This window comes from Myodes glareolus, chromosome 18 (genome assembly GCF_982192425.1).
Source record: "Myodes glareolus chromosome 18, mMyoGla1.1, whole genome shotgun sequence".
In the NCBI taxonomy this organism is placed as follows: Eukaryota; Metazoa; Chordata; class Mammalia; order Rodentia; family Cricetidae; genus Myodes; species Myodes glareolus.
In genome coordinates this window covers 64,285,374-64,310,328 of record NC_142043.1, presented here as the reverse complement: position 1 = coordinate 64,310,328, position 24,955 = coordinate 64,285,374, and the positions used below count along the sequence as shown (strand labels likewise).

Here is a 24,955-nt window from a genome sequence, read left to right as displayed (position 1 = left end):
ACCCAGCTTTGAGTGTTTTCCCACCTCTCTGTGACCCAAATAAGAAGGAGCTGGGCAGATGGTGCTAACCGTGCAAGCAGGAGAACCTGCCACCAGACCCTTGAGACCTACGTTTTAAAAACAAAAACCCACAAACAAACAAACAAACAAGCAAACAAAAACCCCCGGAAGAGCTGACACATGTCTGTGATCCCAGTGCTTGGGAAACAGAAACAACAGGATCTCTGGGGCTTGCAGAGGTGAGGGTCCCTGCCTCCAAAACTAAGATGGAGCATGATGGGGGAAGTCACCTGACAAGGGCTTGTGACTGCTGAGTGGCTCAGATCCACAAGCACAGGTATGATTATAACATAAAGTGAGTGGGCTAGAGGGAGGAAAAAGTTCAGTCCCCGGGCCTGGCTCATAGGATCTGAGAGGTGAACTTGTGCCGTCCGCTTTTAATGCTCACTATAGGTTTCTCAAAAGTGCTGACAAACCATCTTGAGGACCCCAGCCTGGCGGCTGCTGAGGATTATAGGACAGGCTCAGCAGCACAGGGTTTATAATTAGACTCAATGGCACTTGGGCAGCAGGGGCACCTTTTAATGCTCCCGCACCCCCCAGGTCCCCTGCATGCGTTCCGATGAGCAGCTACTTGAGACCCACTCTGAGAGACTTCTCCCGCTCTCAGCTTTAATGTCTTGCTAGGAAAATAAAAGTTTGGATTTTTGACTTCTCTTGCTATTTTTAAATAGATATCAGTGTTCAGGGGAATTGGTCCACATCCGTGGTTCTCAGTGGAGGGTAATTTTGTGCCACCCCCAGCAGGGTATGTGGCAGTGTCTGGAGACATTTCCGATCATTCCAACTGGAAGGTAGGGATGCTACTGGCATCTAGTGGGTAGAGAACGGAGATGCTGCGAAGCTCGCTTGCTGTTACCAAAGGGATTAGGGTTAGATCCGGTCCTTACGGGCTCAACTGCCTGTCCCAATAAGCCAATTAAAGAGACCAATTCATACTGAAAAGCAGAAAAATGAGATTCAATGCAGCCGCACTAAAAAGAGGTACAAAGAAATCTCGCAGAGATCTGGTGACTCCCTGCTCTCAATCTGACTTCACAGGTGTGACCTGGGGTTCAGATTTAAGCTAAGGGAGTCAAGAGGCATGCCCGAGTAAGCAGGCAGGCTCACAGTGACATTCTGCTGTCACTGAATCTTCCATTGTGCCAGCTCCAGTCTCTGATGCAAGGTGGCCTAAAACAAGTCACAAATCATTCTTCATGAGGCACAGTCCTCTAGCTGCTCCCAGGGCCTCGGCCCTTCCTTCTAGCATGAGATTCCTGGGTGGGATTCCACCCTCTTGGAACCTGTGGTTTGAATATGTTAACCACAGTGGGACACAAGTGACTCTCATGCCAGTTACACTACCACGCCCAGGACAGCCCCCCCGTACTTCATAAAATGTCCATCCCCAAGTGTCAGTGTCACTACTGAGAAGCCTTGATCTATTGCCATCCTTGCTAACCGTTTGTGTCACTGATACATTATTCTAATTGTAGTAAACGACCCAGGAAGGCGACTAGCAAAACTGAAAGCAATAGTAACACTGTTTCTATGTTATTCAGGTCATTGTAGACAATAGTGGGGTTGTTTTGCTTTGTGAGCTAAGAGCCAGCAAGAGTGGCTCTCTGGGGGTCCTTTGGAAGGTCTGGTTCATCCCGATCTCATGCAGTCTTGCGTCTTAGTTATTGGCTTGTTACTCTTAGATATCTCGGAATGAGAAGGGGTGGAAAAACTGGTTCGATAAAGACGCCCCGGAGGAGGAGATCATCCCTGATGGATATAATGATTCCCTGGATACCTGCCGCAAGCTTCTGCTCATCAGGTGAGCACAGGGCCATCGAGACCTGGAAGCATCACTCACTGGACCTCATCACAAGTCTGACCTCGGCAGTCAGCATCATCACGTTCCCTGCTGTTCTGTGCATTGTGTGGGGAAGCAGCCCTGCAGGTCCTTGACAGTAAATGACAGCCAGAGAGAGGTTTCAACAATGTATGAGCAGTAGGGCTTTTAGAGAAAGCAGGAAAGATAATGTTTTTATGTCTCTTTTATCCATTTGATCGTGGGTGAATCATTCATTATTGAATTTACCTCTGTTAAAAAAAAAAAGAAATGGAACTTGGGCTGGTGGGATCGTTCAGTGGGTAAAAAAGTGCTTGCTGCCAAACCTGACTGCCCGAGGTTTGAGTCCTGTGGAAGGAGAAGCAGCTCCAACAATTTATCCTCTGATCTCCACACTCTTGCTCTGGCTTGTGCACACGCACACACACACACACACACACACACACACACACACACGGAATATAACTAGAAAAAGAGATGGATTATTTAGGGCAGTTTTGCTTCCTACTGTAGCATACCAGAGCTTGCCATTGGAAACGCTGTTTGCTGACTGTTGTCACCCATGAGAGTGACCAGAGTGGCCGCAGTGGTGACGCCCTACTCAGCAGAGTATGAAAGGGTTACTTGTTTTCACTGAAATAAGCACATTTGTCTTATACCAACCATTTTAACATTGGGCCCATGTCACATGAACAGTGAGTGTTATTAGCTGGTAAGTGAGAGTCTGCTTGAGAGACAGCACATCTCAAATCTAAACGATAACTGCCTGGCATTGATTTATTCGATGTGTCCTGTGTGTGTTGAACCTGTTAGGGTGTGTGACGCACAAATGGGTCAAACACCGTTGCTTGCTGATAGCTTATTTCTTTGGCACACCCATCCTCTCTGAAGACAGCAGAACTTCAGAGTCAGTAGCAGGTCAGCTTCCATCACGGGCTGGGGCTGGCAGAGGACACTCTGTTGTTACTGACTCTACCCAGCTCCCTGCCAGTACCGGACACCAACCCTCACCCGATTAAATCTGTGCTCAGCCAGGGATAGCAAAGCTAGCCACCCCTCTCATACAGCCCCGCGGAAGGGAGGGCGCGCCTGCTGTCCCTTTGTTAATTAGACGCATGGCCTTTTCATCTGCAGAATTAGATAGAGACAGAGGGGGAGCATGTTGAACTTACTTCCTCTAATTCTTTATTCATTTCAAGATCTTGGTGCCCAGACCGCACCGTTTTTCAAGCAAGAAAATACATCGCGGACTCTCTGGAGGAGAAGTACACTGAGCCAGTTATCCTAAATCTGGAGAAGACGTGGGAAGAAAGCGACACACATACGCCTCTGATCTGTTTCCTGTCCATGGGCTCTGACCCCACCATCCAGATTGATGCCCTGGCCAAAAAACTGAAGCTGGGTATGACTGACCTTTTGTTTATGAAGTTTAACCGCACACCCATGCTTGCTCTGAATATCACCTTTCACGAGTGATTCTTAGAGAAGAATCTGTGGCCAGGCTCGGTGACGCACACCTTTAACCTGGCATTTGGGAGATAGAGGCAGGCAGATCTCTGTGAGTTCAAGGCTACCCTGGTCTACATAGTGATCCTTGGTCCTGCCAGGATTACACAGTGAGACCCTGTCTTAAAAGAAAGAGAAGAGGAAAATTGTCTATGAAACAAAGCTATATTTAAAAATTAAGCTTTCTCCCCCTCTTTTGTCCATTTGTACCTGAGACACAGGTGTCTTTGAACAGGGCGGGAGAAAGCGGTATCTTTCTCAGACTGTTTTACCAGCTGATGGCTGTGCTGGCGGACAGCAGGAAGGACGCAAGAGTGACCAGGAGCCATCATCCACTGCTACCACGTTTTTATAAAATGACACCAAAGTGTATTTTGTCACAATCTGAAAAACTAGAACCATTATTGAAATGTCTGACGGCCAGGGATTCATTTGTTTGTGCTTTTGTTAAGTAACAAGTTAGTAATGAGTCATTCAGAGGTTTGGGGCTAAGCATAGCACAGCTGGAGAAGACAGATGTGAACGTAACGAAACAGAATGTACAACAGCTGTAACTGCATTCTGTAGGAATAAACAACAGATCTTAGGTTCATGGCTGCACAGATTCTGGAGAAAGCACTGCGTTCTTTAAGGTGTTATCTTATTGTTAGTTATGTGTTTGTGTGTGTCTGTTGTCGGTATGTGTGGTGTGGTGAATGTGGGTACCAGAAGAGACTTACAGGAATTTGTGAACGGCCTGATGTGGGTTCTGGGGACTGAACTTGGCTCCTCTGTAAAAGTAGCAAGTTAGCTACTGAGCCTCTTAGCCACTGAGCTTTCTCTTCAGCCCTGACCCCTATAAAGAAGCTCCATGTTCTCGATATTAGACTATTTCTTCATTACCAATAAGAGACAGAAGGAATATTATCCCAGGGCAAGAACTTACAGCACCCAAGCAAGGCAGCAGTGATGGAGTCAGTGGGGCTCCAGGATGGGGGCCCTGTCCTGTGAATGGAACCGTTGATTCTCTCCACATACTCAGGGAGCCTGGGCGTCACTGGCATTGCTACATAAAGTCGCCATAGCCATGCTTGCAGAGTTGATTCGTTTACTTTGTAACGATTGGGAAAGCTCTTTGTGGTCAGCAAGAGGGCTCAGCTGGTAAAGGTGTCTGCTGCCAAGCCTGATGATCTGAGTTCAATCCCCGGAACTCACATAAAGGTGGAAGGTGATGACCAACTCCAACAAGCTGTCCTCTGACTGCCACACTTCGGCCTTGGCATGCATATGCATACACACACACACATACACACAGAGACACACACAGACACACAGTCAGTCAGACAGATGGACACACACACACACACAAACACCAAAGGCAGTAAAAGCATTTTTTAAAAAGTTCAGCATCCATATTTGACTTTGCAAAGCTAGGAGCAGAAGATCTTGAAGTGATTGGTGTGCTGGAGGCGTTGGCAGCAGCCTCATTGGTGAACAGCTGAGACATTCCCATTAAAGTCAGACTCAAGACAAAGATGTCTGCCCACTGCCACGGTGATTAAACATCCTGGTGGAAGATACAGCTAACGTATTGTGAGAATCATAAATAAAAGATGTAACTACTGGAAAGGAGGGACCAAAAATGCCACCATTACTCTCAGACAATGTAATCGCCTAGTTCAAACCACAAATGAATCAACTGAAAATTATCCTACTTAATAGAACAGTTCAGCAAGGTGACTATTCACAACATAAATATTTTTTTAAAAAAATCAATTGTGCTTTCTTGTAAAAATAAAATGTAAAAATTCCATTAACTTAGCAATAAAGATGAAATGGGTCATTTTAAGAATACCCATTTAAAGAAAAATATAAAACTTTCTCAGTGACATGAAAAGTTAATTCAAATAAATAGGATTAAAACTGATTCCCAGCATTAGAATTCAATATTGTAAAGGTGTCAATATTTTATAGATTGGTCTATAAATCGACTGTAAGTCTAATTGAAATTCAAACATCATTTTCCCCTAATTGGATCCCAGGAAGATATTAGATCATCAGCACAGACAGACAAGAATAGCCACAGAAGCTTGAAAAGAAAAAACAGTAATTGGAAATGAACGCTCTTAAATTTTTAAAGCTTTATCAAATGGCAATAATTTAATCAGTGTGCAACTGGCTAAAAACAAATAAACAAATCAATAGGGCAAAATGAAATACCCCCAAATTAGACATACACAGATGCATGCATGAGCTCACATATGCACACATAAACACATGCATACATGCATGTATGAACACGTGCACACACATGCATGGATACACAAACACATACACATGCACTCTTTTGAAGTCCAGCCTGTGTCTTTTGCTCTCATATTCCTCCCCATTTCTGGTTTTGGTATCTCCATTTCTCTGTGCCCTACATTTTCTGGTCAGCACCATGGAAAACTAGGTCCTTCTTAGAGGAAAGGAGGGAAGGAGACAATAGTAAAATTGGCATCTTGTTATTGTGAGCTTCTTCTTGTGTTACAGAATGTAGAACTATCTCAATGGGACAAGGACAAGAAGTGCATGCCCGAAAACTGATTCAGATGTCCATGCAACAGGTATGCAACCAGGGACCACCATCATTTTGACTTAAGCACTACCATTCCTCCATCCATCTGGTCTACCTTGGAAGCGATAGTAATTGAAAGCATCCTTCCTCTGATGTTCATTTTCCATTCGTGTTGCATGGTCAAGCCTTTGGTCATCTGTGACCTTGTATCTCAAGGCAGTTTTCCTCCTTGTAGCTCTATAGAAAGGACTGTTTTCTATGTCCTTTACAAGCTTGTTGTTTTCCATGGTCCACATTCACCTTTTTTTTTTTTTTGTATCTTTCCATCCATCTATCTATTTACAGTCTAGGCACAACATCTGGTTCCTAAGGTTACAGCACCAGCCATCTTGGAATTTCATGGTCACTATTAATATAAGGAACAAATCAGGGCCGTTAAATTTCAATTTTCAGTTAAAGGCGGGCTTTCACTTTTCAACAATGGATCGTTTCAGGCAAATAAGAAATAGTTGAGAACTTTTTGTTTAAGTATTGATGATGATTTTTATTGAAGTGGAATGTTGAGAGGAAGTTGATGTTGTGCCTAATAAATACACAGATCGTTAACTTCGTAGAAATGCTTTTGCAGATAGCCATCTCAGCTGTAATAAGAAAGGGCATAATTTATAAATGTAAGATAGAAATCTTGGTTTGTTTTTAAGAGTTTGATCTCATCATGTCTGTGGCGACTTTGTCACGGCTTTTCCCTGGGAATTAATGACCAGTGAGGGGTAATGGTCCAAAGCTCTACTTAGGTCATCAAAATTTCAAGCTGGTCATTAATTTTCAAGTGCCCTAAGCCTTAATCTTTATCACCTAATTAAATTCAATAATAAATTATATTTAATTTATATATCAAGGCAATGATGTGCAATTATTTCTACTTGAGTCAGATCTTCCACCCTTTTGGGTGATTTGTCTGTTCTACTTTGGGAAAAAGTGATCCTTTTTTAAGTTTCAGTGAGCAGGAAAACTTTTAAATATTACATTGACTTTTATCTTCTTTGGGATGATAGTTTTTGTAACTTCCACATCTGTTTCTCATAATGTACTGATAATGGCATTATCAGAAAGAAATGTGACCTTGGGAACCTCAGATTTCAGACACATCTAATATCACTGAACGCTGAGTAAAGGACCAGAAAGTACTGCGTCCATGATGTTAAATTTCATCTTCTATAACTCATGATAAGCCCAATGTGTCCTCTTTGCTATTTAAGCCAGCCCAACTCAGATTCTTCCCTTCCAATTGAAGGCAAAGTTTAAGTACCTTAGCATGCATTTACTGCATTTAGCAGTTTGTAGATGTAGTTATCTAGGCTACTGTAGTTACATCTAGATATTGAAATGTTGACAGTGGGCACGGTGATGCGTACCTGTAATTTCAGTACTTGGAGGTTAGAAGAAAGAGACTTGAGAGTTCAAGAGTAGCCTAGACTACACAGTGAGTTCAAGGCCAGCCTGAAGTATAGAGCTGGCACCGACTCAGCAAATGAGTGGATAGTCTTGTTTTCACATTTATAGGGGAGTGATGGGCTCTGACTTACTGCTGTACTTAACCCTTTAGGCGGAGCTTAATAAATCATATTTTCAGCAGTCCCTGGGAAAAGGGATGACAAACAGTATGATTTAGAAAGCTTGGCTAGCAAACGCCACCACATACATCACCTCTGACTTTCAGAAGGTGGTGACAAGCGCTGTAATAGATGACTGTGAAGCTGTCCTCTTGGTGTGCTGTTGAGTGGGTTCTTACATACCTTAAGCAAGCCTATGCAAGTTACCAACCTCACCATTAGATGGCGCACACACTCAAGTTTTCATTTCTAATCTCTGAGGCGCTAGGGGTGCCAAAATACAACTTCATTCATCACAGTAGTTAGCCACTTGATTCCAAATCTCCAGATTTGGGCCCTGAACAGATGACAGTGTTGACATATAGTTCTTTTTAATTAGTAAATATCGACTCAAAACAATCATGCCATAAGCAAACTTATTTTTGAAATGGTGTGTTTTGTTTTGGTAAATAATCACAAGATATGAGAAATAAATATGGGCTCTTTTTCTGGATACAGGGTGGCTGGGTGTTACTGCAAAACTGTCACCTCGGTCTAGAATTCATGGACGAATTACTAGAGACGATGTTGACCACGGAAACCATGGAGGACTCTTTCCGAGTATGGATAACCACGGAGCCCCACGACCGATTCCCAATTACATTACTCCAGGTTTGTTAGCAAGAGTTAACCAGGTTCACAACATAGTTCATGACTGACAGTACTGAAGGGTGAATGGGAAGGGCAAGATGGTTCCTTGGATCAAAGTGCTTGCTGCCAAGCCCAGCGACCTGAGTTTGACCTTCAGAACATGTGTGGTGGAAGGAAAGAACAGACTTCTGCAAGGTGTCCTCTGACCTCCACATGCTTACTGTGGCCTACGCCAGGTCACCCAAAGAATAAATAAATGTCACACAGTTTGTAAGTGAAGGAACACAGCAGAGTGTATAAATCTTGGCTATAGTAACCAGGCTTGTATAGTATTTTCACATGAGAGTTCTAAGGTCATATTCATTTATCAGGTTTATCCTCTGATCAGCGTAATTGGCTTTTACTCTGCTGAATTCCAGACCACATATTCTATGCTATAAGGATGTTGTTGCCTAATATACTATGATTTCTTTTTTATTAATTGACTTATTTTATATGTGTGGTTGTTTTTAACTGTATTTATGTATCACATGCATGCAGTGCCCTTGGAGACCAGAAGAGGGCACTAGATCCTTTGAGATTGGAGTCACAGACAGTTGTAAGCTACTGCATGGGTGCTGGGAACCGAACCTGGGTCCTCTGCAGGAGCAACCAGTGTTTTAGCCACTGAGCCCTCTCCCAGCTCCCCTATAGTACTTTGTAACAATAACACAACTGCTTGTCTTGACAGACTTCTCTCAAGTTCACCAACGAACCACCCCAGGGTGTGCGGGCAGGCCTGAAAAGGACGTTCGCCGGAATCAACCAAGACCTCCTGGACATCAGCAACTTACCCATGTGGAAGCCCATGCTCTACACAGTGGCCTTTCTGCACTCCACTGTGCAGGTAACCAGGAAAGCAGTGTTCACTGCTAGGGGGCGCTAATGAGTTGGTGTCGCGACCATGGGAGAGAGCCCTGGGGAGGATGGCATCAGCTTCCATGCCCCCATTTCCTTCCTGGCATTTCACCCCACCTGTGATTCCACCTGTACCCCTACTGTGCAACCATGAGCTTCTTGGCTACAGAGGCTTCGCCTTTGATCCTGCTGACTCACTCTTCTGCGGTCACGGCATTGTGAGGCATAGTTGGGGAGCCTTAGTCATTTTTCCTTGCTATGAGAAATCCCTGAGGGAAACCGTTTCAGGGGGAGGCATTTCCTTTGGCTGCAGATGGTTAAGTCAGATGGCTCTATCACTCGGCATCAAGACAAGGAAGACACATTAGTGTGAGGAGCACGTGGCAGAGGTTGATCATCCCATGGTGGCCAGAAACCGGAAATCAAGACAGAATACTGCCGCAGATCAGACACCCCTCAAATTCTGTATCCTCAAGGGACCTACTTCCTGCAACCTAGTCCTGAAGTTTCTATTACCTCCAAAAATGGCACTGCCAACTGGACACTCGACCTTCAACACATGAGCCCGTGGGGGGTGTTTCCTACTCAGACCACAACACTGAGCACAGCAAATATTTGTACAGTGAACAACAGATTATTAAGAACAAAACTTGGACTTGAAAGTGCCTGGGTTGGCCAAGAATTTTATCCACACCCTCTCAGAGAGTAACAACCACTGCTTTTCAAAATAGGGTTGAAAATGAGGCAGCTGCCCTGGGGAGATGGCTCAGTCAGCCCATTGCTTGCCTTGTAAGCCTAAGGACCCAAGTTCAACTCGCAGAACCTACATATAAAGAGCTGGGTATGGTGGTGAACACTTGTAATCTCAGTACTGAGGAGGCAGAGGCAAACAGGTCCTTGGCATTCACCAGCCAACCACCTAGACTACTCGGTGAGTTCCAGGCCAGTTAGAGATTCTGTTGTTTAAAAAAAAAAAGTAGACAGTGTCTAAGTATCGACTTTCAGGGGTTGTCTTCTGGCTTTCACATACATACATGCTCACGTGCACACATACACAAACATGCACATGTATACACATATACATGCATGCACATACACATACACATACACACACATACAAAAACTAAGGCAATTGAGTCTTAGAGAGCCTGTGTCATCCATGGTAGATCTGGGGTGTCCTGGCTGTGATGGATTGTTCAGTCCCTAGTTCTTAGCAGTTGCTGTGAGGGAGGGGTAACCACCCTGCCAGGCTGGTGCCGACACACACCAGTTAACTTCTGTTGATTATCACTAATTGCTTATGTTGTGGTTTAATTATTTTATAGTTATTAAGAAACTTACTTGTAGGATTTTTTTAAAAACTCTGTTTGAGGTGTGGCTGGGTTCAGTGTTGGAAAATGTTATGCCTTTAATTCACATAGGGTATTCCTTGGTTTCACGGAGGCATCAGGAAGCGTCTTCCAGTGTCTCTCCTTTCCAGAGGCTTGGGAGAATGACAAAATGAGCCTTTGGCCATGTCCTGGCAGGTGTAATCTCAGCTGTACCCACATGGAGTACATAAGTCCCTCATGCCCCCCAAGGAAGTAGGGAAATCTACTTTCCCTCAGGAATTGCTACTGTCCCCTGGCTCATTGTCCCCAGCACTGCTCTGGGTCCTGTGCAGCCTCCAGAGGGCAGGGGGTGTTTCTCCATCCCCCGAGTGTGGGAGAATACACATAGGCTTTCATGCTTCGTGGGTAGTCGTTTTGACTAAGTTCCTCCATGGCTTTTGGATTGTAAATTACAGCTTTCCAGAGACCAATTTCATGCAGTCCTATCTGAGGATTGTTCCCCTTATCACACTCCAGTTCAAATACTGCTGTGACCCTGTTGTTTGATCCCCCATTCACAGATAACAATATTTTCTGACTATTCCCAGTCACAGTGACTCAACTCTTCCATTGAGCTCACCCTGGAGAGTGGTTGTGGGGAGGGATTTCCCATATAGTCAGTGTGTCAAACCCTGCTTTTAGTGGGCTTTGAGTGCTGAACAGAAGAGGCCCAAGCCTCTGATTTATCAGGGGCCAAACTGTGCTTGCAGCGAACAAGATGCATGTTTGGGTTCAAACAGAGAAAAAACAACATTTCTGCTTTTAGAGCTGGGAAGCAAATAGTGGAAAGTCAGTATACAAAAGATTGGGGGTCTGGCAAGATGGCTTACATGGGTAAGATGGCTTAAAGACACTTGCTGCTTTCCATAGCTACCAGAATTCCATCCTTGGAGCACATGGTGAAAGGAGAGAACCTGAGAGTTGTCCTTTGACCTCTACCCCCAGAAGTTATGTTATCCATGGTGTACACACGCACACGCATACATGCAAGCACACACGTGCACACACACGCACACATGCACACACACATACACACATCACATGCACACACACATGCATGCACACACGCACACACACTCATGAGAGCGCACACACATGCACGAGAGAGAGAGAGCACAAAACAAAATATAATGATTTTTTTTTAAATTGAGAGCTCAGTCTGTAAAGTGCATGCCACCCAGGTTGAAGACCAGCGTTTGATCCTGGAGACCGCCTGTGAAAACTCGGGGAAAGGCCACCTGTGTCTGCAGCCTCAGCACAGTGAGGTGGGAGGGGTGAGAGTGGAGGGGAGGGAGGTGCAGGTAGGTGGATCTCTGAGCTCCCTGGCCAGCCAATCTAGTCAGATTGGTGGGCCCAAGGTTTAATAAGAGGCCCTGTCTTTAAAAAAAAATCCTAAGTGTTCTGTTTTTTTAGGTTTTGTGTGTTTGTGTGTGTGTGCACGCACACGCATGTGCTTGCTTATATGTACATGTACATGCATGGAAGTGTACAGGTGCCTGAGGAGGTCAGAAGAAGGCATGAGATGTCTTCTTGGAGCTGGAGTTACTCATGGCTGTGAGCCCAACTAATGTGGGTGCTGGGAACTGAACTCTGGTTCCCTGGAAGAGCAGTATGAACTCTGAACTACTGAGGCATCTCTCCATCCATACATATTCATATATGTATACCTATATGCATAATATGTGTATACATATACATACATATACTCATAGACACATCTACCCATCCATCCATCCATCCATCCATACATACATACATACATACATATCCAGGGATCTAATATGTAAAAAACACCTGAGTTCTGATGCATACAGAAAAGCTTGAGATGTAACTTCTCAAAGGAGCTGTGGCTAAGATGAAGATGAAGATGAAGAAGAAGATGAAGATGAAGACGAAGATGATGATGATGAAGCCAAGCATGGAGGATCGGAAGACTCCATTTTCATTTAATAATTTCCTATATGATTCTGATACACAACAAAAGTTGAGAATGATGCTGGCCAAACAACCACTGCATTTAAGGGAGGAATCTGCTGCCATTTTTACAACTTTCTCATGTTTGGGAATTCCTCCGCTCATCCTTGTGATTTGCCCACAGAGCTTCTAACACCTGAAACCTTTCTAGAGTTTATCGATGGAGTTTTTACTGTTTCTCTGCGACAGTCATTCTGCTCCTGGTCCAGGATAACAAGCCCCTGAGGGGTTCTGGCATCTCCAGAGTCCTGCAGTGGTACTTGTAAATGTGGACTTTTTTTTACTTTTTTTTCAGTCCTTAAAGTAATCTAAACATTAAATAAGCACAGCCATATCGCCAGGGCCCAGGGAATGCCACCGTCAATACGTGTTCATTCAGGAAAGTGTTCCCCTCCTCTGTGCTTTGTCCTGTCTGGTTGAAGTCCTGACAAAACACCCCTTTCAAACTTAATAGTGCACGTAAAAGTTCTTGCTGTGGCTAGCGTGCTTAGAAGATCCTGTTTAAATATCTCCGAATAGTCACAGCGGCACGGTGCGAGTTTCTCTCTCACAGTCCCGTCCTCATGTCTCCGACCGGTTCTCACCATTTTTGGCCGTGATTTTTGTCCTCTTAACATTACACTCATATTCTTTAGTACAGAGTGTATCTTTCTTTTTAGATACACTCTCATTTTCTGTTTTTACTAGGTTTGGTAGTTAACTACAGCCAGCAAAGGGCATTGAGCCGCCCATAAAATCAGGGCGAGCTTCAGCACCACTCAGATGACTGCTGAGCATGCTCTCTTTGGTGATCTCAGGACATTTTCATATTTCATCATGAGTTCAGTTTTCTGTGTTCCTCAGTGGAGAAAAGGAACTCTGCAAAGCGCTTGCTAGGCAAGCATGAGAACCTGGGTTTAGATTCCCAGAACTCCTGTTCAAGGCTGGCTGTGGCCGTCCATGTCTGCAATCCCAGAGCTGGGGAAGTGGAGACAGGTGGACCCCTGGAGTGTGTCCCTTAGCCTATCTATCCATGGAATCAGGTGCAGTGAGAGGCCCTGTCTCAAAAAATAATATTGAGAGTGATACAGGAAGACATCCAGCTCTGACTTCTAAACACACACACACACACACACACACACACACACACACACACACCTCCCCCACACTCACACACACAAACACACCCACAGACACACAACCACATACACCCCCACACATGCATGTGCGGGAGGGGGGACTAGGTTGTTAAAACCGTATGTAGAGCACTCTGGCTCTTAAAATCATCCCCTTCCTGTTTGCCATTCTCTGAGTGGGGGGAGCTTTGTGTTCAAATCTGTCTATAGCGCCCCATGAAGAACATGAGCCTGGGGACCGTGCTGCTCCCAAAGTTTGCCCTGGACCGCAGTGGGGCCTTCTGCCTGCCGTCCTCCCCATGCCGTCACCAACCCCGCAGCCTCCTTTCTGCTTTCACAGAACAGCCTCGTTTTCGCTGTGAACCAGAAGCCTTGGGTCAGCTGTCTGGCTTGTTTCTTTTTTTTCCCAGGCTTATCGTCCTGGTAAACTTGAGCAGCTAATTGCCTTTGCTGTCACATTGTCCTTTCCTGGTTTCTGCGTCTTATTTTCTCGACTGGATGAAAACTTCTTGAGAACACATGTATTCTAATGTTTCTCTATTGTGCTAATCAGACCTTGACCCCGGGCTTCTAAAATGCTAATTGGACTGAAGAGATTCAACATTCTAATTAAGCCTCAGAAGCTCCTGTATCCAAGATTCCAAGTGAGCACCCAGGTCCCAGTGCTCTGATAAGCTGAGTCTTTTTTTTTCCTTCTCTTTTCTTCTTTTTTTGATGATTTTTTAATTACATTTTTTAAATTAAATTTTACATTTATGGGGGGACATGTGACATAGCTCACATGTGGTCAGAGAACAGATTCAGGAAGCCAGTTCTGTCCCCCCACCGTGGTATTCTCGGGGATCAGCTGTGCCATCGAGGCCTTTGAGAACATGCTTATCTGCTGGGCCATTTCTCTGGCTGCCATTCTTTTCTTCCGTTATTGTCATTTAGAGAGGTCGGTGGGTGGGCGGATACATGTACAGACAGACATAAGAACTTCAAATTATTTTTGTAAAGGAAAAAAGCATCCATTAAGATTTTGTCTTCTTTAAAAAAATATTTTCCCCAAGATGAACTAACTGCCTTTGCCTTCAGTGAGCCAACTTAAAAGGAGAATTCTTTAGATGAAAATTGATAGGAAGTGACATGATCTGAGGCAAGTTTCAGCACTGGGGCAATTTTTGAAAATTGCATTTTAAGGAACAGCTGAGTTGCCCTTGCTCCATGCATATAAATGGAAGTGTTTCCATGGAGCCAGTTCGAGTACCCCCAGTAATTGCAAAGAAAGAATTACATCTCATTCAGCCCGCTGCCTAATTGAACCTTAAATTTAAAAAATTAAGTCAAATGCTTAGGTAAAACTCACTGTAGATTTTTATTTTTTCATTTTTTTCCCCAAAAATGGGTAATATTCCCATTTCGCTAAGTGACTTATGCTCTACTGTGTGAAGCTTACACAACAGAAGAAGCCGCAGAGACGGTTTTCATGTGGGTATCTGAAAGGCTCCACTCCACCCCGGCTCCCAGAAGAATCTAAAAGAGTCTCACCTCAGCATTTCTGATATCTACTCAAAAACTTCAAAACTCTGAGTCAGCCTTGGAATTGACCTCACTGAGGTGGGAGGGTTCCTTCATTAGGAGAGTAACTGACCAACGTGGCTTAGATAGCTGTGAGTCTGTTCACTAAGGGGACAAAGATGGAACACCTGCCCTTCATGGCCCAGCTCCTAAATCTGGTTGAAGAACCAAACATTTCAACATGGGCCAACAAGATAAACAGAACAACTATCTCTGTTAGTTTTGCTGCCAACTTGACACACTTGGGAGGAGATAAACCTCAACTGAAGAGTTGTCTCTATCCTATTGGCCTGCGGGTATGTCCAGGGGGCAGTCTCTGATTGCTGGCTGATGTAGTCTCCACTATGGGCAGTATCATCCCTAGGCAGGTGGGTCTGAGTTGTCTCACAAAGTTAGCTCAGAGTGAGCCTGGAAGCCAGCCAGTGAGAATGTTCCTCTACGGTCTCTGGTACAGCTCCCGCCTCCAGACTCCTGCTGTGGCTCTCCTTGATGGTGGACTGTAACCAGCAAGTCAGATAAACCCTGTCTGCCTTCCAGTTGCTTATGGTCATGGTGTTTATCACAGCAACAGAAAGCCAACGAGGACACAAAGGGAGCATAAATGCTGAGTCTGGAAGCCATCCAAAGAAACACACGGTCTTCGGAATCACGCTCCTCTGTCAACCCCATGCCCTCCGGTCCCTGTCACATTCCCTGGAAACAAGATGAGACATGGTGCTTTGAAGTTCTCAAGGGTGCATGTCTTGCTAGTATTAATTACAGAAAGAAGTCTTTAACTCAGTACAAATTCCTGGGGTTGTCTGGTCAACTTAAAAAAACTATCTAATTAGCATACAAAGTACTGGGCTTCTTGGTGGCATTTTTCAAACAAATTTGGTTTTTAGTGATTTCTCCCCACCCTTCCTCATCTCCCTGCCCCCTTGTATCCTTCTATCCCCAGTGACTCCATTCCTTTCCTGTTCTTCCCCAACCCCTTCTTCAATACCTCTTTATCCTCTCTTGTGTCTCCCCTTTTGAGTTTCATAGCCGATATAAACACACTCACACCCTCATACATATAAACATATAGTATTTATGTTTGTATGTATATATGTGTACATGTAAACAAAAGCTAGGATCTGTATATATACATGAGAAAATATGTAATATTTGCCTTTCTGAGTCTAAGGTACATGACTTAACAGTCAACTTCCCAGGTTCACTTGTTTTCTTGAATACTTTAGGATTTCCTTTTTTCTTGAAGGCCGAATAAAACCCAGTCATGTATACGCCACACTTTCCCGTGTCCATCATCTGCTGATGGGCATCTGTGCTGCCTCCACTTACTTGCTGTTGCCAGGAGAGCAGCAGCAAACATGGAGGTTCAGGTCTCTACCATAGGATGCAGGGTCCTTGAGGTGATGCCCAGGAGTGGTATGGCTTGGTCAGAGGATAGTGCTAGTTTTAACTTGTCAAGTCCCTCCATGCTGGTTTCCACAATGGCTTCATTAGTCTGTACTCCCACTAACAGCAAGAACGAGTTCCTCTTCCCCTACATCCTCACCAGTGTTTGCTGTCTGTCTCCTGACCAATCACCACTCTAACTGGGGGAGATGGAATCTCCAAATAGTTTTAATTTGTATTGCCCTGAGGGCTAGTGATGTTGAACCCTTCTAAAATACGCATTAGCCATTTGTGTTTCTTCTTTTGAGATCTGTCTGTTTATTTTAATGGTCCATTTATTAACTGGCAGGATTTTTTGGTGTTTGAGTTTTGTAGTTCTTTATATATCCTATATTCTAACCTTTCTGAAGTATAGCTAGCAAAAGCTTTCCCCCATTCTGTAGTCTGTCTGCTTGCTCTAATGATGTTTTTTTCCTTTGCTCTAACGATGTTTTTTCCTGTGCAGAAACTCTTTTTCTTAGGCTGGTTGTCCTCCTTTAATCAATCAGTGAAGTGATGGGGGCGGGAGTCACATTAACAAGACAACCTAAGCCAAGAAGTCAGGTCAAGAAATAATGGGCACACCTTCCCGTTTTTGAGAGGGCTCTGAATTTCTTTGTTTTCTGTCCTTTGTCTTTTCTCATGGGTCAGAGCAACTGGGTCTAAATTAATACTAATGATTTTATTAATGTTTTAAAAGCATACCTTGAAAGTCAGTGACTAAAACCATCTGGCTTGCAGAATTTCTTTTGTAACTTGTCCATGGTTTTCTCCTTGCTAACATTTCTTTAAAAGGTGGGATTTTGCAGTAAGTGAGGCTTGGATGAGCAAGAGTAAGAAGAAATAGCTTATGAAGACTTCAGAGGGTATGTGTGTGTGCATGTGTACCCTCACAAGTGTTGGAGAAGGCAACAGAGAGGAAGAAGAGTTAGTGTGTATTCAGAGAAGCAGAATTGCTGTCCATGTAGATTCTTAATCTAGACACTGGTACTGGGACTCCAGATGATGTACCGGAGGGACTCTCCTTAGAGGTCCAATGTGCCCGACAGGGGCAGCTGATATCGAAACTGGATTCATCTGTATGACTTTCTGGGTTTACCAGACATGGAGTCACTAGGAATACCATCTATATGCCTTCTAAATGGCCTCCCAGGCTCTGGGGGTGGAGCTGGCTCAGTCAATAAAGTTCTTACTTTGTAAGTTTGAAGATCTGGGTTTGATCCCTAGGACTCATGGTAAAGTTGTAGGTATGAGGGCATGTGCTTGTAATTGCAACTCTGGGGAGGTGGAGACAGGAATATCCCTAGGGCTTGTTAGTCAGCCAATCTAGACAAATTGGTGATCTCTGGGTCAAGGAAAGGCCTATCTCTAAGGAGGTAGACAGCCTTCCCGAGGTTGTCTTTGACCTCCAGACATGCACCCTCATCCACACGAACATAGACAGACACACAGAGAGAACGTAGCACTCGGTAGAATATCAGAGCAACTCCATCCTTGAGCTGGGGCCAGTCTGATTCTTCACGGGCAATTTGGCCTCTTTGAACAGCCATGGTTTCATAGGTGTCTTCCAGGGCTCACTCAGTCAGTCAGCGACGGTGGTGTGAAGGCGGAGTGAGAACTTTAAGACAGCTGTGTCATGTATACAATAGAAAGTCTTAGTTTTCAAAACCCGAGATGGAAAAATTACAGAGTGAAGCTAGCAGGGGGTCATGTTCATAAATGCTCTAGTTCTTCAACCTGAAAGATCTCAGCCCTTACATTTGACTTTCCAGACTCTCAACAGGCTGACTTAGAATATCAACAGATCCAGTAGGCGTTCATTAAGAATCTCCTGCAGTTCCTGGAGGAGTTATTAGTGGAGACCTAGACACGTTTTTCTTTGTTTGAGACAGGTCTCATGTAGCCCAGGCTGCCCTTGAGCTCATTATGTAGCTGAGGATGACCGTGAACTTCTGATTCTTACTGTTTCCAGCTAGAATATAGACTGTGCCACCATGACAACGTGCTAGACTTCAGAAAAACAAAACAGCAACAACAAAAAAACTCAAACTCTAATAACTACAACTTGACAAATATTTGGAAATGTGTTTGTAAATCATTAGTTATAGTCCTTAAGTAATATTTAATGGTTCATATATCTCAAACTATACATATTGCTTATTTTTATTTTTGTTTTGAGACAGGGTCTTGCTATGTAGCCCAGGCTGACCTTGAAGTTACAACCCTCCTGTTTTAGTCTCCCAAGTGCTGGGACCACTTCACCCAACTGTGCACTATCCTTTAATTTTTTATTTGTATTTTTATTGTTCAAATGCGTGTGTGTGTGTGTGTGTGTGTGTGTGTGTGTGTGTGTGTTTGTGTACACTCACAAAGTCAGGTGAGTGCAGTTGCTGTGGGGGAACTGCCTGTTCCCCACTCAGGTCACCAGCCTGTCGACAGCATCTTTTCCCACTGAGCCACCTTGCCCACCCCATACTGTTCTTTTCACACAGCATCAACTTACCTTAATATTGAAACTTCTGTTTTTATTAGACTTTATTACACTAGCAGTAATGGGGGAATTGGCAGGGGCTGTAGTTCAGTGGTACAATGATTGCTTCTCATGCCCGAAGGCCTCAAGTTTGACTCCCCAGTTCCACAAACAGGATCCAACTGCACACAGTGTTTGGCTCAGTGGTGGGAAGCACGTTTAGCAACTCAGACCTATCTGTAGCTCCCATACCAGGGAACCGACTCCCTCACACAGACATACATGCAGGCAAAATAGCAATGCAAATAAAATAAAAATAAATAAATCACTAAGGAAAAAAATTCGATTGACACTAACTTACTTTGCTCTTTTTAAGGAGCGGCGAAAATTTGGTCCCTTGGGATGGAATATTCCCTATGAATTCAATTCTGCTGACTTCTCGGCCAGTGTTCAGTTCATTCAGAACCACCTCGATGAGTGTGATATTAAAAAGGTGAGTGGAATCGTTGGTCTTTTTGTCTGTTTATTTTCTAGGTTTTCATGACAGCCCATGACATGGGGTGAACTAGCTGAGGTCTCCCTGAGACCGTCTTTCAGAGGGACAGGTATTCTAATCGGCTGACCCACTCAACTCTCTCCTCCCCTAACCCACACACTCACATTTTGTTCCCCTCCCCTGAAGGCGCCTGCCGGTATAATGTGCTTCAAAAATGCAATCGTGTCCCTAATGCCACTCCTGGGCCCCAGAGGGCCCCACGCGAAGTGGGGTGATGTCAGTCGGGCCTGCCTTCTTTGACCTTCTTCCTGCTAGCCAATAAGGGAGTTCTTTTTGTCTCAAGTCCCCCTTCACCATTAAAAAAGATTTCTTTATGTATTTACTTATGTGTGTGTGTATTCAAGTGTGTATGTAGTGTGCCATGTGTGTGCAGTGTCCTTGGAAGCATGAAGAGGACATTGGGTCCCCTGGACCTGGAGTTAGAGATGGTTGGGCCACCATGCGGGTGCTGGGAATCAAATCTGCATTCTCTGCAAGAGCATCAAGTGCTTGTAACAGCAGAGCCATCTCTCCAGCCTCCCACCTCTTTCCGTATTTTCTGGTACTGGAGATTGAGTCCAGGGCATCATATACACTCAACAATGCTGCGTCATTGAACGGGGTTCCCAACCATGAAGTCTTTTCTTTTCTTAGTTTATTTGCTTATTTGTTGTTGTATTGTGTGTGTGTGTGTGTGTGTGTGTGTGTGTGTTATGTACATGCATGAGTTCAGGCATCCGTGCACCATGGCACACATATACAGACCAGAGGACAATTTCAGGAGCCGGTTCCCTCTTTTTAGCTTGTGAGTTCTGGGGTTGGAACTTGGGTCTTCAGGCTGGGCCCCAAGTTCTGAGCTTCATGAACATACTGAGCTTCAAGAACCTAGCTCATTTCTTAATTTTCAAGTTCAAGTATATAAATAGCAACTAAAAAACTTTTTGGAAGTCTTGGGGATTGAACTTACAGCCTTGTACATGCCAGACAGTTTCTCTACCACTGAGCCATACATCATCTCCAGTAGTTACTTCTAGTAATGGTTACTAGTCATCAAAGTGTAGACTTCCCAGTCTCCATGGTGCTTCTGTAAGCATGTTTGCCTATATCATCATGATGCTGACAAAGAAGGTGCCACCATTATTCCCCTTTAACGGATGGGTGACTTCCTCGAGGTCACAGAGCTGGGAGTGCAAGCCTGGTTGCCTCTCTGCTCACAGGCTGCGAAGGGTTGGGAATCTTCTTTTTCAGGATCGTAGGTAAGTCGGTGAGACTTTCAGCCCGTTTCCTCCTCCATGAAGTCTTGGTCTCTGAGGAACAGAATTAGCATTTTTATGAAAACACAGTGCACAGTGCATAGCAGAGGTTCCATAGAGACCACTTTTGCTCTGTCCCCCTCTTCCTGCCCACAGTAGGACTGCCAGGTTACTATAGACACTGAGGTGACGTCAGGATTCCAGTGAGCCATGAGGAATGCTCACCTGGGGTGGACAGAGTTGGAACCAAACTGTCGTTTTCTCCTGAAGTGACAAAAGGACAGTAAATTAAGACTGTGGCAGCATGATGAAAAATGATATTGTATGGGTTCGTATTCTGCAGTTATTTATCATGTCAGCATGTACAAATCATAGCTGCCTTGAAATGGTTGCTTTGAAAGGCACCCAAGCTGAAAAATAGAGGTTTAACCAATAAGTAAATAAAAATAAGAATCCAAAATCCGTAAGCATCCACACTTTTCCTTTACTCTAATACATTGAGTTTTTTTTTTAAAAAAAACTATGAATAGCAGAATTATATTGCTAGTATAAGATTGCTAAGAAATTAATGACTACATCAATGCGGCTTTAGCTTATAGAACGAGACAGCACAGGATTGCATTGTGGAAAAGTCTCAGGAATAAATACTTTCCTGTTTGTTCTCTTACGGATTCTGGAAAAATCTATCGCTAGGCAAGAACATTAAAGCGCCCCTTCCTTGATCTTGTTTCTTTCCTCATTAGGCGTCTCTCCCCACCCCTCTGTAACAGCGTGGCATTTCCTGTAATGCGTGTTGCAGGTGATTACAATCACAGCGAGGCAAATACTGTCTTATTTTTCTATTTGATATAATCTGCAGTCACCTTCTCTTCCAGTGCTTAATACTGTAGATTTTTCTTTGGTGAACAAGTTGGAGTGGTTCCAGCCACATGGTAGTGAGTTATTCCTATGAGATAAAGAATAATTTCCAATGCAGCAATTTGAGCTTCATTCAGCTGCTGTGATAAAACGCTCTTCCTGGAAGCGACCTGGGGAGGCTTGCTTGGTTTATGCTTGCAGGTCACTGTTCATCATTGAGGGATGTCAGGGCAGGAACATGGAGGCTGGAACCATGGTGTAACATTGCTTGCTAGCTCACTCACTTGACTTATGTGTAGCTGGCTTCCTCACACAGCCTAGGGATACCTGTGTAGGGAATAGCACCACCCACAGTGGTCCATCTTAGAAATGCCCACAGATCATCTCCGTAAAGACAATTGAGACTTTTTCCCCATTAGTGCTTCTAGCCTGGGTCAAGTTGACAGAATGTTAACTAGGACAACAACCAAACTGACATTCCCTTTTCCAGAACTTTCCTATAGTGCTAGGCCCTGAGTGTTCTCACTACACTCAGGCTAATGGATAATCCTCCCTTCTTCCTACCACAGGGGGTATCGTGGAGTACAGTCCGGTACATGATTGGAGAAGTACAGTATGGAGGCAGAGTGACGGACGACTTTGACAAACGACTACTTAACTGCTTTGCCAGAGTAAGTCAAATTTGGGAGGAAAACGTGTGGAGATAAAGTTCACGGTGTTTTCCTTTGAAAAGATGTGTTTCGGTTTTAATTATGTACATGTGCATGTGGCTGTGTGCGGCTATGTGCGTGTGAGCACGGGTACCTGTGAGGGCCAGAAGAGGGCATCAGATATCCCGGAGCTGGAGTTACAGTTTGTGTGTGTGTGTGTGTGTGTGTGTGTGTGTGTGTGTGTGTGTGTGTGTGCTGGAACCACACTCCAGTACCCTTTACCCCTGAGCCATCTCTCCATCTGAGGAACACCTTTTGTTTACAATAGGCATGATGAATCTTGGGGTGGAGTATAAAGAGGGGATGCTTGTGAATGGTATTAGCCAAGAACCCCTTCTTTCTACCATACTACCCTCATGTACAGCGTTAACTAACTACCAGTCATCCCACAGGGCTCCCCAGGAGTCTCATGCCCATCTTCCCACTGCCCTTGCTTCATGGTCTCAGTTCTCCAGAACCTTCCGAGAAAACTCTGGCCATCTCTCTGTGCCTCTTCCTCTTGAGTGCAAGACACAACTTGACTCCAAGGCTGACAATAAGAGCTTGAGGGAATGCGCTATAATTTCAGTGTTCTCTGCTAGAATAAAGTACTGAGAATGCAAGGAAGGGGCGCTGGGGTTCCTGTCTTTCCCCAGTAAACTCCACATAGATCCCAGGAGTAAGTATTTTCTAGAGGATATTATTCATATCCTCTATATGATATGAATATGATATATACAATAATGACTTTACCACAAAGGATAAATATCTTAAATCAACAACCACTGGACACAAACTCTTCTTAAATCTTTTTATGTATTAAAGAAACAATGTGTATTTGCCTATGGAAAAATCAGATATGTGAATATTTACAGTTATTAAAGTCTTTATATTAGGAACTCTGTTAGTAATTCTGCTTCAGCAAAATTTCTCCCTCTACTCTTCCCCTTCCTTCCCCTTCCTTTTCCTCCTCTTCCTGCTCTCCCTCCTCATCTTCCTCTGTTTCTTGTTGGCATAATATAATTAAAAATCACAACAAGTCTCTTAGAAGCCTGTTCTTTTCTAATGAGAGACAGAGAATGGGTCTGGAGGGTAGGGGAGGTGGGGAAGAACTAGGGGAAGTAGAGGAGGGGAAGCTATAATCAGGATATAATGTATGAGATCAGGATATAATGATGAATCTGTATTCAACAAAAGGAAAAAAGAAAAAGAAAAAAAGATAGAAAAAGTCACAACAAACTGCTGGGATAGTTTGGTGAACTGGAGGTAGACCAGATAGCCATTTTTTTGATTGTTTTGACACTTTAAGTTGCACATAGAAAATACCAAGTATTGACAAGGATGTATAAAGGTAGGAACACCAGTACTCACCAGTTAAATAGGAACAGACCTTCCAGAGTGCAGCCTGGTGACACTGGCTAAAAACAAGTACCCAAGAGAAATAGATGTCAGAACAGTTCAAGGAAAGGCCCACAGCACACACACAGATTTGGTGTAAGTACCAAAATGTTCATGGTGACATTGTGTGTGGGAGGTGAAGGCGATTACTATAGGCTGTTCTTTTCTGGAAGGAGACTGACATGGACCCTTCTGCTCAGGTTTCCCATTCCTTCCATGTTCTCCCATGTATGACCTGAGCTGAGACAGCACCCATCTGCCAGGGCAGTTCTGGGAATGGTCTGTACTGTACCACACAGTAGCCAGTGCTCCAGCGAGCTGGAGAAGTGCGTGCCTGGGTCCTGATGGAGGATGAGATGGTGCCTCACAGCATCCTAAGGCAGTGAGATGTAATGACTCGGCACAGTGGCTTCCGTGGCTCAGCCTCTTGAGGCACAAGCCAGCAGCTCTTATCTTTTCTCAGCTCCATGATGTGACCGCTGTCCAGACTGGAATTCTGCTGCTGAGTACAGGTTCCAGATATGTTCTCAGAACAGATACTACCCATAGCATAGCTGGAGGTGTCAGGAGGCAGCTTCTGCATCCACAGGGGTGGTGGGGAGGAGATAAGCTACTGATGGTGGTGTAAAACCCAGAAGAAATGGTCTATGTGACAGCCTGCAGAGATGGTAAAACATTTGTTCAGTGAAGCTGGAAGAAATAGAAAATGGGATCTATAAAGTAAGCTATGTATATTTCACAGGGAGGAATACATATCAGGACATACATTAAATACATTTAAATATAGAAGGAGACCGTAGGTGTTTATCAGAGTTGAATGGAGAAATACCTAACTAAAAAGGGTACTAATGTGTAAAAATAATAAATATGGTATATGAAGAACTTAACTCTGTGATTGAAATTCAAAGGAAAATATGTCTTAGTCAATTAACTGTTTTTGAATAATTGTAAAAGTATCTAAAGTTGGAAGGATTTGCTATTTACTGTTTTATTTTTTAAATTATGTATATATTAAGGGATGGAGAGACGGCTCAGTGGTCACGAGCATGTGTTGCTTTTGCAGAAGCCCCAGGTTCATTTTCCAGTACCCACATGGTGGCTCACAACTGTCCCTAACTCCAGTTCCAAGGGCCATGGTGCCCTCTTCTCACCTCTATGGCACACATGTGGTGCAGGAGTCCTTGGAGGTGAGAAAAGAGAGCTGGGGAGTTGGATCCCCAGGAACTGGCATTAAAGGCAGTTAT

General features: G+C 44.1%; 1 protein-coding gene across 1 annotated transcript in view; it reads left to right on the top strand.

The window, feature by feature from the left end:
- Dnah8 (dynein axonemal heavy chain 8) overlaps positions 1 to 24,955 on the top strand; it is a 220,937-nt gene that overhangs the window by 157,148 nt on the left and 38,834 nt on the right. The window contains exons 80-86 of the mRNA XM_087898351.1: positions 1,746 to 1,864; positions 3,082 to 3,284; positions 5,903 to 5,976; positions 8,039 to 8,191; positions 8,901 to 9,056; positions 19,355 to 19,471; positions 22,194 to 22,295. Of these exons, the coding sequence (XP_087754477.1) occupies positions 1,746 to 1,864; positions 3,082 to 3,284; positions 5,903 to 5,976; positions 8,039 to 8,191; positions 8,901 to 9,056; positions 19,355 to 19,471; positions 22,194 to 22,295 (924 nt within the window). The remainder of the gene's footprint in view (positions 1 to 1,745; positions 1,865 to 3,081; positions 3,285 to 5,902; positions 5,977 to 8,038; positions 8,192 to 8,900; positions 9,057 to 19,354; positions 19,472 to 22,193; positions 22,296 to 24,955) is intronic.